Source organism: Chaetura pelagica, unplaced genomic scaffold, assembly GCF_000747805.2.
Source record: "Chaetura pelagica isolate M959 unplaced genomic scaffold, ChaPel_1.0 scaffold150, whole genome shotgun sequence".
Lineage (NCBI taxonomy): Eukaryota > Metazoa > Chordata > Aves > Apodiformes > Apodidae > Chaetura > Chaetura pelagica.
The window spans coordinates 1,879,956-1,897,462 of record NW_009952052.1 but is presented as its reverse complement, the minus strand read 5'-3'; the positions used below and the strand labels follow the sequence as shown (position 1 = coordinate 1,897,462).

General features: G+C 34.3%; 1 protein-coding gene across 3 annotated transcripts in view; it reads right to left on the bottom strand.

The window, feature by feature from the left end:
• FAM135A (family with sequence similarity 135, member A) overlaps nucleotides 1–17,507 on the bottom strand; it is a 65,527-nt gene that overhangs the window by 26,659 nt on the left and 21,361 nt on the right. Inside the window, exons 3-12 of one of the 3 annotated variants that reach the window (XM_010003289.1) lie at nucleotides 16,449–16,588; nucleotides 16,262–16,332; nucleotides 15,763–15,936; nucleotides 13,067–13,193; nucleotides 12,542–12,695; nucleotides 7,597–7,646; nucleotides 5,775–5,930; nucleotides 1,282–1,355; nucleotides 819–973; nucleotides 38–577 (exon numbers count right to left, since the gene is read on the bottom strand). In XM_010003289.1, the coding sequence (XP_010001591.1) occupies nucleotides 38–577; nucleotides 819–973; nucleotides 1,282–1,355; nucleotides 5,775–5,930; nucleotides 7,597–7,646; nucleotides 12,542–12,695; nucleotides 13,067–13,193; nucleotides 15,763–15,936; nucleotides 16,262–16,332; nucleotides 16,449–16,588 (1,641 nt within the window). Of the gene's footprint in view, nucleotides 1–37; nucleotides 578–802; nucleotides 974–1,281; nucleotides 1,356–5,774; nucleotides 5,931–7,596; nucleotides 7,647–9,763; nucleotides 9,842–12,541; nucleotides 12,696–13,066; nucleotides 13,194–15,762; nucleotides 15,937–16,261; nucleotides 16,333–16,448; nucleotides 16,589–17,507 lie in introns of all 3 variants that reach the window. The other 2 variants (XM_010003304.1, XM_010003297.1) reach the window with 2 other exon arrangements.

Sequence of the window (17,507 nt, the reverse complement as noted above, 5' to 3'; positions counted from 1 at the left end):
GAGATACTAAGTCTACCAAAAGTAGCCACATTTTCACAGTGCATGGGGTTACCTGGACCTGGTTGGCCACCTTCAATCTTGGCAGTCTTTTCCTCAGTTTCAGATGGCAAAAATGGAAGTTCTCTTTGACTTGCTTGCCTGCTGCAGGTCTTTGTATCACAAGGAAACCCACCTAATTTAGGGTCCAGCCCTTCGTCAGCATTGTGTGAAGGCCTGCCTTCTGAGCTTCTAGAGGCATCTTCCAGTGCTGCACTTTTCAAACATTTGTAGCCTACTAAGACCACAGAGTCCTTAGAGTTCTGTTTCACAACTTTTTTTGCGTTTTCAGGTTTCATTGTTTTCATGAGCTTAGTAACTTTAACTTTGGATTTATTTGCATCTTCACTTTTCCCTTTCAAAGTTTTTGTTAGCATCTTTTCACTTTCTGGATGCCAAAGACTGGAGGCACCTGCAGGTCTTATTTTCAGTTCTGGGCTGGTAACACCAGCTACAAAACCTTCTTCAGCTTCAAATTTATCCAGTTTATTGAACTCTGACCTTGGAAGACTCTGAACTACCAACCAGGGTACATCCAGATCTTTCAAAAAAAAAAAGGGGAAAAAAAATAAGGATTGTTTACAACAATATTATGCAGGTTAACTGAAGCTATAAAACACTAGTAATTACAGACCTTTACAAATCCTCAAAATTCAAGCTGAAGAAACATTTCCTAGCAAATCAATGTACTGTAAAGCTAGCAAGAAATGTAAATATAAAAACTCAGGTTTATGCATTCTCTGTTAATTCAAAAAAAACCCTGCACTGTGAGGTGTGTTTACCTTCAGTAATTGAATCTAAATATCGATCTTCAAAGATGATAGGCAAGGAGTTCATATCTCCATCTAGTTCACTGCATTCAATAGGGAGAGGTGGAAGAGAACTGCAGAAGGAAGTATTTTTGATAGCTGCACACATCTGTAGATGACTCTGAGCACTGAAAAAAAAGGAAGCAGTCCTACATTAAAAAAATAGAACTATTTATTTTACATTAACAGAAATTAGCAGTAGTCTAATTCACTTTAGTAGGAGCTTATCTGCTAATTAGTAATTTAATAGTTTTAATAGTTATTTAGTAACTTCTTACATAACTTTCATTTAAAAACTTCAAATATATATTTAAAACATAATCTTCTCTTCAACTTGTTATCTAAGTATTTTTGCAAGACAGTACTTCTACATAACATTAGCTATAGTATAACAGCACTACATGCTACATACTGTGCACTCCAAAAGGCTACTCACTGCAGTTCTTGATAGGCAAGGGCAGCTTGCCTAGGATGCTCAAGACAAAAGAATGCTTCTGCAAATCTGCGCACCTGCAAGATCCAAGTAAAGGTAGAGCTTATTTTCTATTACATACAATTTTTTAAAATCCATGAGCATTCCTAGACAACATTATTAATTTTACGTATTATATAGACAGTCAATAAAAACAGAACTGGAATTGTTCTATGGTGCTTAAGAAAAAAATCACAACTCCAAACCACAAACATTAAACCCCTAATCTCTAACCTGCACTAGAAGCTTAAAGTCCTGTTCCATTTTCCCAGAACTAAATTTACTGCATTAAATGAAATTAATCTCAGTGACAACATCATCTGTGAACAGTCATGGAAAATGTTTTGAAGTAAAATGAAAACACTACATTAGATGCTTCCTTGGAAATGCAACTTCCATTCTCAGCAATAACCAGACACACACACAAGACACATCTGCTTTTCTTAAAAAATTATGTTAGGAATTTATGCATACATATGTAGGATTACAAAATACTCCTCTGGTGTTTTCCCAGGTGGCTTTTCTAAACACACACCACCTTCCGATAACATGATTTTGTCAGAGCTAATCCCCCACCTTTCCCCCAGAAAGGGAGAAGATTGTTATACAACAGACTTAGAGATAATTTTACAGCTTAAAAACTAGATTTTATAACTGATCATGAAGACTGGACTGGTTATCATTCTAAACTAAGCAATTAAAAATTAATTAAATATTTTAATCAATCAGGTAATAGGAAATAAAATAGGAACAGCAACACTACCCAACTAGCAGATGTCTGTGGCTTAAGCCAAGAAAAGAGCTGTTTCCCAGGAGGCAAGCATGCTGGTTTTGACTTTACATGTGAGCAATCACTTTACCACATAAAGTGGAGATATATGGAGACCAGATCTTTAGAATTCTGCCATGTTCTTGAACAGAAAAGGAAGTGTTTTTTTGTTTGCAGTAAATACCATTTGTAATTGTTAAAGTAACTCCAGTGCTTTTGAAGAAAATCTGACCACCAGCTCTTAGCATAACAGTGATAGTATAAAACTAACGGAAAACTCCAAAAGTCCACATGAATCAGTATTAAGGAAAGAAAAAAATCCAAACCAACAATAGTTTACTATGTTTAATGAGTGCTTAATAGGCTCTGCAGAACCAGAACTACCACCAGCTGCTGCTACTGACTCAGGAGCTACTGACTTGGGCAGACTTCACAATGACTTTGCAGGAGGAAATTCTATTAGCTACTTCCAGTCCACACAGACTTCCCAAAATTATGGGTTTTATAGTCCTCCAAGTGTAAACAGATGAGGGGTGGAAATCAGATAGAAAAACTGCCATGGAAGCTAAACTGAGTCACTGAACATTTATGAGTAGCAGTCTGAGATCTTAGTTCTCAGTTCTTATATTTAAGACTAATCAAACTAAACAAAATAGTTCTGGAAGAGCATGTTCAGACCTACCAGAAGATGTCACTATGGAACACAAAAGGTGAACTAGTTTAGTGTGCAAACTTTCTGTAATATCAAGTAACATACTCCAAGCATTTTTTTCAGTAAGATATTGTTTTCAACCTTATCAGTGTGATAATGTAGTTAATAGATGCTCTAGTACACCTAAAGTGTTCCTGATTCCTTTAAGTAGAGATTAATATTTAAAATATTTGAAAATATTTAAACACTTAAGCAAAACAAGTACAATAATAATTTTAAATACTTTAAATATATTATTTCATTAGAACCTTAATTTCTAGCAACAATCAGAATTACCTGTTTTATAGGCATCTATGCAAAGAGGGTGAAAGTCATTTGACCAAATATGATGACATGCATTTCTAAAGGGTATTTTAACACAAGTATAAATCAGTCAGATGAGTGACTCCCTAAAAGGGTACATTAGATCAATACTAAACTTTCCCAGGGAAAAAATTGCTGTGGAGGGTTTAATCTATCAATACTGAAAAATGAAAAGGTAAAATTAAAAGAGATTTAGCATCAAGTAGAGTATCAATTTCCAAAATAAAATGCTAACTTAGATAGACAGAATTTTGTATCATACAAAAATTTTATTCCAGAAAGGACAGATATACTCTCAAGAGGAAAATTAGCAGGTCATCTCACAAATCTCTAGTACATTCACTAACTAGATAGTCTGCATCATTTGCCATGTGCCACAAACACCTGATTGCATGATTGCTACAGGTTTTCCAGAATAAGTTTGTATGAAACTTCACAATATAAATTACATACAAATTACGTATTATTCTACTAAGTATTGCAAAACAGGATCCCAAATCAACAGCCAAACATGCTCTTAAAAACATCAGGGGTCAAATAATTTATGTTTTACTGAATTTGCAGATGCTGGTTCCTGCTCTACCACCATGTGGGAAGCCCAGTGTAGCTATATCTATTTACATCTATTTTAATTACATGCATTGGTAAAGTATTTGTACAAGCTCTTCACATCTTGGAGTTAAGAAAACAAGTGTCACATTTGCAAATTAGTGCCTGTAAAACTAAGTAAAACACATTGCTGTTCTTTCTAAGTTGGCTCAGGTAGAATTTCCTTCTTGATACCATATTATTTTAGAGTCAGCCTGCTTGCTCTTTGCTATCAGGCTCTAAATAAAAAGGTAAGTTTAGGATTACCCACATTTTGCATCTCTTTTTCAGACTTTGATGTTTGGGCAGATAATGTAGTATCCAGTAATTGCAGAACTCAGTAAGAAACAGCAATTAGCCACTTACTTAAAAAATAAATAAGCTCAACTTGTTTAGATCCATACCTCCAGAAAGTAGTATTTCTACAGCTTTTATTAAAGAATAAGTATTTAATATTTTAGAAAGCAAAAATATATATAATGTGGTACTTGAAACAAGATTGTTTACACATAGTAACAAAAAACAACAATTGGAAAGGGAAAAATGCAGGCATGAAAGAAAAACGGGAGGAATGGAACTCCTATTTTAATTTTGTGAAAACTGGAAAGCATCACATAAATACTTCTAATGTGCACAAAATCTCAATTCATGCAGTGTAATTCACTACTTTGATTTATAGTTCCTAGAATAGCCACAGTTGAGAGTTAGAGAGAATCAGAGATTTTTAAAAGAATGACATTTAAGAAGCCAAGTACCTCTAATTAGCAGTACTTTTTTTTTAACACTGCAGCAGTAAAAATATTAATACTTGTTTTCTTTTTATTAAATGTATACTTGTACAAACACTAACATACCAGCAGCTGAATGCAAGTGTAGATTAAGTAAAATAGTATTATTGTTTCATACCTTCCACCAGTTAACCTGAAGGATTTCAGAATTTACACAAAAAGCACAGAAAGGTAAGATTCTTAGATAGCCAGTAAAATGATCACACTTTCTTCTGTCTACCTTATCTAACAAATAAGCCTTGAGCTCCTTCTGAAAGGTTCCATTTAGTCTCCAGAATAGGTCACTTCCACAACCATGATTCCCTCACTAAACAACGTGCTCTATCAACTCTGTACATAAGATCACAGTTTCTATCCTCCATAACCAGTTTCCCATCCAGGACCAAAACAGAAAGGGTTTTGATGCAAGTGACAGAAATGCTGCTGAGACAAATGAAATATCTGAGAATTGAAGCCTTCAAACAGAATTTGCTTTGGATTGTGACTATTACAAGGCACTTTTAACTTGTATTATCATTAACCAGACCTTCTGACAAGTTCTCTGCAAATGGTTTTCCAAGAAGTACATCCAAAGAACCTCTTAAAATTATCTCTTTTATCACATGTGTGAGAGATAAATGCAGTAGAGATACAGGCCAGCTGAAGATTAATCTGTGTGTTTGCTGAATAGGGGTGGTGGGCAACACTGTTAATTTGGTTTTGTATTAATGAATCTTACTCTGGTACTCACTATATACATTTTTATACTTATGAACACACACAACAAATAATTTCCAATACATCTCCTATTTTAAAAAAATCCCACTTATGAACCTTTACAAAGCTTATGAATGTATAAATTCTTTATTCAGAGGAAAGCGCATTTGGCTTATGATGCAAACAGGCAGCTTTAACACAGTAGGGAAGTAAATGCAGGGTGGGCAATAGGCATGGCTTCTGGAGAAAAATGCATCATTGCATACAAATACATCTTATTCCACAGACTTCAATTTGCCTTCTCAACTGCATTTCTTATTTAAAAAAAAAGAAAAAAAATCAATGAATTAGTTGGTTTCTAAATATAAAGAGAATATTTTATGTATTATATTCCAAGAGTAAGTTCTAACAACATGATAACACAAGCTGACAACTGCAATACAACAGATCCCTTCATGATTCCAACTAGTTTTCCCAAATAACACTAGAAAAAATAGAACTGGAGAATAATTTTCTTACACATTTCCATAACAACGCATCCTGGTAGAACATGCTAGAACATGAACATTCTAGTCTTCCTACCACGAGAGTCAATGCTTACCCTTAATGTGTGATGCTCTTGTGCTAGCAGTGCTGTGACCTCCTCTTGTAAGGTAATGACCTCCAGAAATTGTCCCCAGAGTGCCATCAGAAGTGAGCAAAGCTGAGCAAGATTCATATTTATAAGCTCTGCCAGTTCATCAGGATTTTCCATTTTCTGAAGTTAGGAAAAAATATTTACACAATTAACAAATTAGACTATAAAAGTATAGGAGAAAAAAAATATCTTAGTATTTTAATTTAAAAAGTAACTTGCAAATTAGAACTATTTTGCCTAAGTATAAGAATTGAATTAATCTATGTTACAATAATAAGAGATTGTTTTATATTGTGTTAAAGTTGTCTTTTAGAATTAAGACTCCTGATCTCAAATTAAAGCGAAAATTTTCTTTATGACAATCAAAACTATGAATCATAACTGCTGTATTTTCTAACATTCAAAAATATAGTGTGCTTGAAAGGAACAAGAATTGGGAATTAGAGAACAGAATATCAGTATTTGGCATGTTAGTCCAAATTTGACACAATGGTAAAAACTTAATAAAGGCATCTCCATTTCAGAACAGTCACAGCACACAGTAACATTTATACGCTGCTATGTATCTAGATACACTTTAAATACAGTGTTACAGTATAGGCTTCCTAGAACCAGATCACACAAAGAGAAAGTCAATGTAAAGTAAGTTTTTCTTTCTTAACAACGTACTATGATCCTGTGATACAGTTCCTTGCAAGTCAACTGTAGACTGCTAGGCTTACATTCCCTGCCATATCACAAAAACGTAATTTTTCAGAAACAAACTGCAGGCCCACGAGGCACGGAAGCAAAGGGCTTAAGTAGCAAAGATAGTAAAGACCCAACTCCAGCAATACTAGAGAGCAAGTAGGAAGGAGGATGGCAAATACTGAAACACCAACTTAGCAGATGAAAGTGCATTTAAGATGAGAAAATTTTTATGAGAATAGCACAAAAAGATCAAAAAGAAGAAAATTGAAAAAATATAATCATACTTTAGAAAGTAGAGAGAGAATTCAGAGAAGTAAATGTAAAAAACATAATTTTATATATATATATATATAAAAATTATTAGTTGCCCATAGAGAGCTAACTGTGCTAGCTGTCTCCAGTTAACACAAACAACATATTTTTGTAGCTACTACTGTATTGCCTTGCAGTAATATTACTACTACAGTAATGAAAGGTAAGCCTCCTATACTGCAAATGCTGAGTAGATGACTCAACTCTGCAGCAAAGCATGGACAATCTTTCAAAAAAGTTTTAAAACCCTGTGCTTGAAACTTCACTGTGACAACGAAATTAGCTATTCAGCTGGGGCTAGTTCTGACTATGGAGGGAGACAAATCTAAGTAATCTGAAGTAGACAGCATTTCCTTGAGAATGCACAGAAAACGGGAGGACACAGCAACAGGAAAAGTCCTTCCAGATGAATGACTTGGAGCATCTGCTTTTGTACAACTTACTGCTGCTGCTTGCTCTCCTGCTACTTGATATCATAATAAACGAAGAATTCAAATTATAAATGCAGAAAATTAAAAATGTGATCCACCATTCTATAATCTTCAGTTTCATGATGTACAAAAGTTACCATGGCTAATACTGTCGTGCTGAGCCACCAGATCAACAGTTAAGTTTTGGAGTAATCTGGAGTCTCTTTGAATGAGGAAGAGGAGAAATAAGTGTTGGCAAAAACCACACAGGATGTTATCACTGAAACAAAACATTTATACCCAAGTGACATATGAAATCAGAATACTCTACTTTTATACTTTTTTCACTTACTTAATACATGAAAAAAAAGTACCTTTACTTCTTCACACAATTCTGTAAGACGAACGTCTACATCTATGTTTTCTGGAAAAATGAGAGAACATATCCATGAAAAGCGTATTTTCCAAGTTGCAGAATAAAACCAATTGTCTCATAAAACAATTTTAAAACATTGAATGGACAGAACCCATCAAAACCATAAAAAGTGCCACAATCAACTTTAAATCAAGTACATGATAAACTCCCATTAAAATACTTCCTTAGTAATTTCTGAAATTGTGGACAGAACATGATCAATAAAAAAAAAGGTTACCAATTGAGTATCATGATCACTTATCATGCTATCTTGTCAAGGACACCGATTTTCCATTCAAAATTATACTTAAAAATACTGTAACTTAGTTGATACAGTTTGAAGATTATCCATTGAAGGCTGCTCAGCCATTCAGCAGCGATGTCATAATTCACAACCAAGGTAATACAATTCCTTTTCTACCTGACTTTTCTAGTGATATCTTATTTCAAAACCATTTTTCTACAGGTGTGATTTGCAAGCTACATGGATATAAATGCAATTTTTTCAATGTCTGAGGAATATATAATTCAAACAAAACTCTTCTTTAATTGGTATTTCAATATATCAATATTAAGAACAAATCAATCTTCCATTGTTTGGCAGCTTAAAGTGAATCTGAACCTTCAATGACTTTCTTATAAAGAAAACAGATTTATTCCTTCCAATAAAGATGTTATTCCAAATTAATAATTCTTATTCTACTCAAGAAAATCTGATTAATGAAATAATAATTAATTATGATGTCTTTATTTCCTTCTACGTCTGTAATAGAAGAAACAGCAGGCCAATGTGTAAACCCAAGGATTATCTGTAACAAATATTTATATTTAAGTTCATTTTTGAAACACAGTAATTAGGAAAAAGCTGACAATGTTTCTTGAAAGGATACAACAACAAAACAGGCCTTGAAACCCACAATAACCAATTTAGGATATGGATAATTAATGTAGGCTTACAGCATGTCAACAGAGGGTTTACTGAACTTGTCTTTGAATGATACCACCTAGATTTGTTAAGGGTATATAGATTTTCAACTAATTGCATGCATTATACTTAAGTTTAAACTTAATGCCAAACAAAATAGCTCAAACATCTCAAAGTTCTGAGGAAATATTCAAATGGCAGACACCCATTAGGTTCTCAAGAACAAGTCTAGAAAATGTTCTTGAAAGCAACAACATATTCCTGTATTAGCTAAACGGTACCTGATGATAATTGTTCAGAAAGTATATGAAAACAGTTTTAAGATATGATACTACTTTTGGGACACATGATTATTCATCTTGTTTGTCACACTGCAACTGAGAATAGGCTTTGAACAAGATCTAAACTCTGAAGTCTAAAGTCATTATAGGAAATACACTACAGCTACAATGTTTTAAATAAAAAGCTGCAATCAAAACCAGAGTAGAAACAAAACAAGACAAAAGGAACTTAAATATTACCATTCTTCAGCAGTAATTTTAATTCAGTAAATACTGATAGAATTTTTCTGGCTAAAAATAGTTTTTTGTTTTTCTCTTTAAAACAAAACCAAAATGCAGTTAGATATTATTAAAATGGTGATCTACTATGAGACTGAACTGCCATTTTATTATTTTCCCTTCACAAACCATTGTCTTTTGTCCAGCATCAGGCCAACACTGACACTCTCCAAAGGGAGAAATGGCCATTTAGATATGGACAAATGCACCTTAAGCTTTGAGAATGTCTTGTGCAGAGACTGGAAGAATCAAGCCTTGAGATTCCAGAAGCAATCTGAAAGATTTCTCATTAAGAAAATATACTTGTCTATTAGCTAAAAATGGAGTCTGTGATGAATTAAAAGAAAGCTTCATTTTTAGCTATTTTGTTTAAATGGTGACAAGTGACTGAACTCTTCAGTTTAGTAAAACAGAACAACAGTAAATAAAAGCCACTAATAATCTCTTATTTTCAACCTAGAAATAAGTAGCTCCATTCTGTAGACTTCATCAGTTCAACATAAGTTCACTAAGGCTGAATAGTGAAATAATGTTCCTGATTACAAAACCAATATAATCCTTCATATTATTAATAAAGAGTATAAAATTGTGTATTATTAATACAATAGTGAGGGATTGTATCACCTGCTTTGGAAACATACCTAGGTAGGCGTCTCTCTGGGTACGTGGATATTTTCTTCTGAGAAGGCGTTCATAAAGGACCTGCATGCTGGCCTTGGCTAGTTACAGGGATTGCACACATATGACTAGTTACTACACTCCTCTTTTCATCTGTGATTTATTATTTGCCTTAAAGTTAGTAAAAAAAAAGCTTACTGCTAGCCTAGCAATTAGTGCAGTTAGATCAGCAAATGAAAGCATATAATTTTAGTGTAGTTTCTAGATATCACCCATGATGTACATTAAGCTAGGATTACTTTCCTGAAACCAGTAATACTTAAATGCTCAATTACAGCTACTGAGACTGACAGTTGTCTGCACATGCTTCTGCAAAATCACTATCTGGTGTTAAAATTATATGACAGAGCAATAGCAAAGCAAATAAAAGAAACACAATTAAAGAGATAATAATTAAATTTGAAACAAAAAAAGTGATGATTCTGGGATTTAAACAGGACTTGAGATTCTCTTCTGCAAGGCCCATTTAAATTTCACATATAAAATCTTCACTACAAAACAAATAATTTAATTTAAAAAGTAAAAAAAAGCAAATTACAATTGTGCACTTTGTGAAGTCTAGCGAGGTTTGATTGTTTTATAGACATCACAAAAACAGCATTTTGCAGTGTTGATGGATTTTAGAAAAGTCAGCATTAATGGCAGGCATTAGTTATTTTTCAAGAGCAAAAGGTAACAGTAGCATCATTAATATTTACACTGTTAGACCTTTCTGTTATATGAATTGTCTCAATCATTGTATACACAAAGCAACTAAAATAAATTTAAAAAAAAAATTCCAAATAAGAAAACAAAGTAATTCTAATAGAGACTTAAAAAATAATTTAAAAAAAAAACAACCCACAGGAAAAAAGCTGTCAGCAGAATAGGCACAATGAATGTAAAGTTAAATGTAAGCAGTAATTTTCTCTTCATGTATTTATTCTGAGCATTTCTGTTTCAGCTTGCATTCCTAAAGGTAAGCTAAATTACCCTCAGAAATGACAAAAGGTCTGACTCAAGTTCCACTGAAGCTTATGAAAATGTTCATTGAGGTCTGAAAGATACAAGCCAACTATGCAACTCAATGGCTGGCTTTTTTCTACTACATGTATGTCTTGTAGGAATGTTTATGGGGAATAAAAGGTCCTAACTGAAACATTTAACTATCAGATTTAGTCTAAGCCTATCCTTACAACAACAGTAGTGCCAACAGATTCTACCTGGGAAGAAGCCTTAAAAGGAAGAGTAAGGGTTGAGTTCTTCCTTTAATAGGGTGTTTCCTTTCATATCAAGATTAAGATAACTGACACAGAAATATTACTTGCACCATAACTGTAGCAGCAGCTTTGCTTCTATGAAGAAAAAGCTTCAGTTTCTGCTATTTTTCTATGCACAGATTTATAATGCACTCCCTCCCTTCCTCAAAAATAAAATAAAAAAAACAAAAGCTTTGTATTTTAGAATCATAGACTCATAGAATGGTTTGGGTTAAATGGGACCCTGAAAGGTCATCTAGTCCAACCCTCTGCAGGGAGCAGGCACATCATCAACTACATCATGTTGCTCAGCCCCATCCAACCTGATGTTGAATGTTTCCAGGAATGGGGTATCTACTACTTCTCTGGGCAAACTGTTCCACTGTCTCACCACTCACATCCTAAGTAAGTTTTTCCTTATATCTAGTCTATGATATAGAAGTGAAACATTCTTTGTTTGAACCACTAATTGACCATATCACGTTTTAAAAATAGTATTCATAAATCAAATTACAAACTGATTGTTTCATAATGGTTAGTTCTGACATTGGTAAAATTAAACAATACAAAAATCAATAAATGCTGTCTACAATAAATGTAAATTGCAAAATATCTAGTTTTCAGATTTAAATATAATTTACATGACTAAAAAGGTATATGCTTGATGAGGAAAAAGTCTGAATAATATTTTACAATGCCAATGTATTCTTCTTTTTTACTTTACTGCTCTCCCGATTCACAGGCTGAGGCTGGGCTCTCTAAAACACCTGTGTTCTACAGAAATCTAATGTACATTTCCATAATTTACATTTCATGTAGTATTTCTGCAGCTACTTTTATCAAATGTAGTTACTAGAAGTCTTCTTTGTCACAGAACTGAAATTTCTTTCTATGAAACTGTCCTGTAAGAGTTTAACTTTTCTAAATAAATAGCTTCTCTGAAAGCATAATTTATCTACTCAGCTTTACACAGAGTTCTTGCCTATTCAGATCTTTTCGTAATTTCTTGTCTAGTCAGATTTTTTTCTCAAGTGACAATGACTATTTATAAAGTTGCACTACAAACTGAGTCAGTAGCAATTTCTTCTTGTAGGTCTTTTTTTCAGGTAAGTTTCCATTCTAATAGTCTTCTTAAATCAAAATTTACAGAGTTCTAATTTATACAAATATATAGTATCTCCTCACAACAAACAAACAAGAGCAGCATGCTACTTGGATTAAGAGATTCTGGAACTTTCACACCACCAGACACAGTGATTTGAAATAGCAGGGCAAATCAAGACCAACAAGAAAAAATGTATTTGCATAAATGCAGGCTGTTATCTCCTCATTTTATTAGTAATGTGACAGTATTTGTTTCCTTTTTTTCTTGAGTTATTAAATTCCAGCAAGAAGATTTTAGATACACAAGACGTAGGAAATTAATGCCAGTTTAGTCTAGAAGAGGGGTATTCTTAATAAAGAGCGACAGGAAAGTGATGCATTTTATTCAAATCAACATACCCAGTTCAATTCGGTGAGAAGAAGGGAGCTCCTTTGTTACCATAATGAAATAGCTATGTAACCCTTTGAAAGCAAGCAGTAAACTGGCACAAAGCGTATAGTGAAAATTATAGGCATGGCTGAGGAAAGACTCTGAAACAACAAAACTGCAACCCTAAAAAAAAATAAAAAAAAAAGATGAGGCACATTAATCCTGTACAGTAAATGAAGGGTTAGCAGAATAACAAAAAAGACAGATGGACAAACTGTCTCTTCGCAAACCACATCCATGTTTCTGTGATTTTCAGTGGATTGCAGTATCTTAAAAACATGACTAAACACTAAATATTGTAAGCTTTCCATCTGTTTGTTCCTTAGGCATGTAACATAACCTTTTGGAACCATTTTTCTCATTTTCAATATCATGTGGTACAGCACAGTAAGTCAAAAAAGTTCCTTATTTATCAAGTAGTATTTCTGCAGAAAATATAACACTCACACCATCCGACAAAATAAAAATATAATGTTATACTGATATATTCTTACATCTGCTGATAACTGTTTTGTGTAGTTATTGCCAAAGACCACACTTTCAAGAGAAGGAACCACGGAGTCCTTGTTTTGTGCTGGTGCATTCCTGTTCAACCATGTATTCTTCACCGGGCGAGGAAAACTGCAAAAAGCACAAATTAACTGATAGTTTTAACATACTCTGTGTCACAAATCTATCATAGTTAAAGTCTTGATTTTTCTTGAAAAGTATAGAAACAATGATTCTCAGTAGTATCATGGGAGTTCCTAGCATGGTGGGCTGCCCTTTTAAAATCCTCAGGATTGTCCAGATACCTCAGTTAGTCTCTGGTGCTGCTTTAGGGGAGCAGTGCTAGTAAGCATTTCTCTTTAAAGCATATCTCCAGCTAGTTGGAGGAATTTAAGGAATTATTACACTCCACTCTTCTGCTGCCATCTTTCACCATGAAGGTCAGCAGACTGTGCCATTAGACCGTGGAGGCTCTTCCTCCTTATTTCCAATGCAAACCTCAATGAATTAAAGAATATTCCTGAAAGTTTAAGCCATACAGAGAAATTTTTAACTGTAACAGGTAAGAGCCATTCATTGTCTGCCAACTTTGCTGTGGGGACTTTACCTCCTAGAAGTGAAGCAGTAGCAAGCAGTTGGAAAGTAGTTTGCGGAAAACAAACTAGTGTTGCTGTTTTCCTAGGCAATACCTGACCTCTGCCTACTGAGGAGGAAAGCCCATCCTGAATCTCTGGGACAACAGAGCATCCTACAACAGCAGCCATGTGAAGACACAGAGCTAGGAAAAATCAGTGAAAGATGAATGAACACAGAAAGTAGGGCCTTTGAGATAATGGGTAGAAATAAGCAATGACACGTTAATAAAAAGAGTAGATTGAACAGGACTTCAGGGCTGTAACCAACTATCTACTTTCTTTTAAGGGAAGTGTTAATACTGGTTGCTCCTGAGAGAAGGAGAACCTGGATGCTGCTCTGAAAATGAAAACACCCAGCAAGCAACCCTCCTAGGAAAGGAAGGGATGCCAATAATGAGAGTGTGACCCAAACAGAAGAGCCAACTGTCACCCAGGAAAGCCCAAAGGATGAAGGGGAGTGAAGTCTGCAATGTTCAGGTTTTCCAAGAAAGCAAGTGGAATGTGGATATGGCAACAATAAAGTATTTGCCAACTATTACAATATGGGACAGCCCAGCTGAGATAAAACACTGTAAATTTGAAAGCCGCTTCTTCTCCCCACCCCAAAAAGATTTAAAGGACAATTTGGATCCTTAAAATAATTTTACAGACACCAGTAACACCTACTGTAAAGCTAACAGAAGCAGTATGGAAACTGCTGGTTTGTTCCAGTTTCTCCTTACATAAGCTATATTAAGTTGAGGTTTAAAATTAAATAGCATTATTTTATCATCACTTGAAAGACAAAAAATGAGAAAAAAATTGTGAGAAAAACCCCAGATCTTCTGCAGCCTTTAAAAAAGTCAGCAGGGACAAACACATTTCTGCTGAAAATCAGTAGCAAAGCCTGTTGGTTTGGGTTTTTTTCTTCTCACAATGAAGAGAAATTTGAAATGAAAAGCCTGAATTTCAGTTGTGGTATGGTGTGACAACTTACACTTTACATACATGCTGCTACTTTAAGTGCACTATTTTATCAGATATAGTTTTCAACAACATTTTCAGCTTAAGGTAACTCCCACCTCTTCACTATTTGTTTCTCTCCCAAATAAGGCTGCTCCATACCTTCAGATGTGATAGTTCAGTTACTATATAACCACACCTAAAACACATCACTAAGAGAATCCAACTTGGAAGGGGAAAAAAGACATAAAAGAAAAAAAGCCAGTTGAATCCTCCAAATCAGCACAGTCCTACTGCACAGAACAGCCACCTAACATAATAGAGACATAGCCTTCCATGATGTGAAGACAAGGACAAGCAGTGGGAATACCTTAGGCTACAGGCTTGGACATCTGAATATGAAGAAACTTGAGGGAAGTAGCATAAAATATTTGAAGACCATGAAGGAAGGCAAAGATAGATGGGCTGAAGAAAAAGCTGTAATGAACACTTCAGGTGCGTGACTGACTGTATGGCCCTTTTTCACAGTATTGCGACAGGCGAGTGAGGTAAACTGGGATTGTAAACAGTGACACAAGTCAACAAGATAAAACGGCTACAGTAAGAACTAGAAAAAGCTTTTTAAAGAGGAAAATTAAATTCTCCAATTCCATTTACCTTAGAAAATGGTATATGCATAATCTGCAGACATAATTGCTGATACAGTACGAACAGAACACTCTGGAGATAGCTAACAGAAGATGCCCTATTTGTATTAATGGCACCTATTTCAGTCACTAACTAGAGTGAGCAGCAGATCTTACTGATTAAGAAAATGTATAAATAGTTACACATCTAAAGATACATTTATGGATACAGTTACTTATACATTCCTCCACTTCTCTGCTCTTGGATATTATCCCTCTTCTACACTACATACTCTTATTTCTAACAAAAACAAAGTCATAATTTGCCCCAGGGAACTTAAAAAACTAGAAGTTTTTTTTCTAGACCTTGAATTCCAAAATTATCATAAAGAAAACTGTTTTAGCCATAGATTTAGCTCCTTCCTAAGTGTGGTACTTTTATAACATTTCCAATTTGACACTCAATAATTTAATTGTATTTTATAAACAAGAGATCACCTTATCAGTGGCTGATGCAGAGCAACCAAGGAAGCATGGACTACAACCGATATGACAGAAAGGTGGAAGTAATCAAACATGACATTGACATAATGGTGAAGGCCCCGGTGTAAGTTAAAGTGCAACTTTAAAGTTCGGCTACTAATTGGCTGTAGTGTGCTCAGGTCATCTGGTCTAAAAATAAACAAAAAAAACCAATATAGAGTTAGAACAACAATATTCAAAGTGCAAGTTATTAACAACTGATGTGGATAGAAAATCATTATATGATTATAACTTGGAATGCAATGACATTTACCCAGGAAAAAAATACAAAAGAAATTATCAGAATGAGACATACCAGTTTTGAAGCCTCAGCAGACTTCAGCATTGGGTTTCTTTTTTACCCTCATATATGTCTAATATGAACACACTACATCTATAAATAATACAAATTTAATCAGATTAAAAAGTTAACATATATTGTTGCTTTAATAAAATGTTCTAAATTTAAACTTACGAATAGTCTGTATCCGTGAAGTGTAGATCTAATGTTAGCAGAAAATTCATTTCATTAAGAGATTCCTCAATCTAAAAAGAAATTATAGAAGTATGTAATCTTTTCATGTCCCTTATTTATACTCATCCAAACTGTACATAATGAAGACTTAAATATCTGAACATAGTAAAGCTGAATGGCAGATTACCTTCCTCTCATCTAAAAGCATTTTTATTTTGAAAATCATCACATCATTCACAGAAACTTCCTCATTTTTGTAAAGAATCTGAAATGTTTTACTGCACACTATATTGTCTTGGATTGAAGCAGGAAAAGCAAGATCTGCACCTGAAAAGAGAAATAAGAGTTAATATAATTGCCCTAGAATCTGAAAACCCTGAAGCAGCAAATAAGCAGAACTATCTGTCCTATCAGTTTCACGAGCACCATTAAAACTGTAACACCAACAAAATCAGCAGTTACCACTTCAGTCAGCAACTGCTGGGCTTTGAAGGAGTGCATTTTGTTTCAAAGAAACATTGTGCCAATATTTGTATGTAATTTCTTTGTTGCAAATTGGACCAAGACATTCTAGTAATCAAAAATTGTAATAAAAATCCTGAAATCTGTCTTGTTTCATCCAGCATTCATGCTGATTTGCAAGTTTAAGCACACTGAGAACTCTTAATTACCTACGGATGAGGCAGAGGTTAAATGACATTTACTGTGCCACTGCATTAATCAGGAACTGAGGTGGTTCATTTTTTCATTCCATATCTTTGCATACTACTCTGGCCAGACCAGTTCCAAGTGTATTACCTGAACCTTGCATTTTTCACTCAATATGACACTTCTGCTTTTAGTCCAGAGGCTGCTCACCAAAAAGAGTTCAGAAAAGTGTCATAAATGGTTGGGGAATCCTTTGCCAAAAAAAGTTTGAAAGATGTATAGAAGAAATGAAAAAGGGAATGGTTTAAAACAGCTGTTGAGAAAGTACTTAATATAACAGCAAGGAAATATCATGAAGGGGCACTATCCTGTGAAACAACACATAAAAGAAGATGAAACCTGGAAGAACAAACCTAACAAATACAGACACCTTCTTATCACTCCTCAACAAGCAGGCTCAGCAACATTAACCTCTTCCAGAACACAAAGTCTTAGAAATTGTGTAAATGGGGGTGCAAAACATAATTTTAAATTGCTTTTATTCTTCTTAATACATCACTTCAAAAAAAATCCACTAAAAAAAAAAAATACCTGCAAT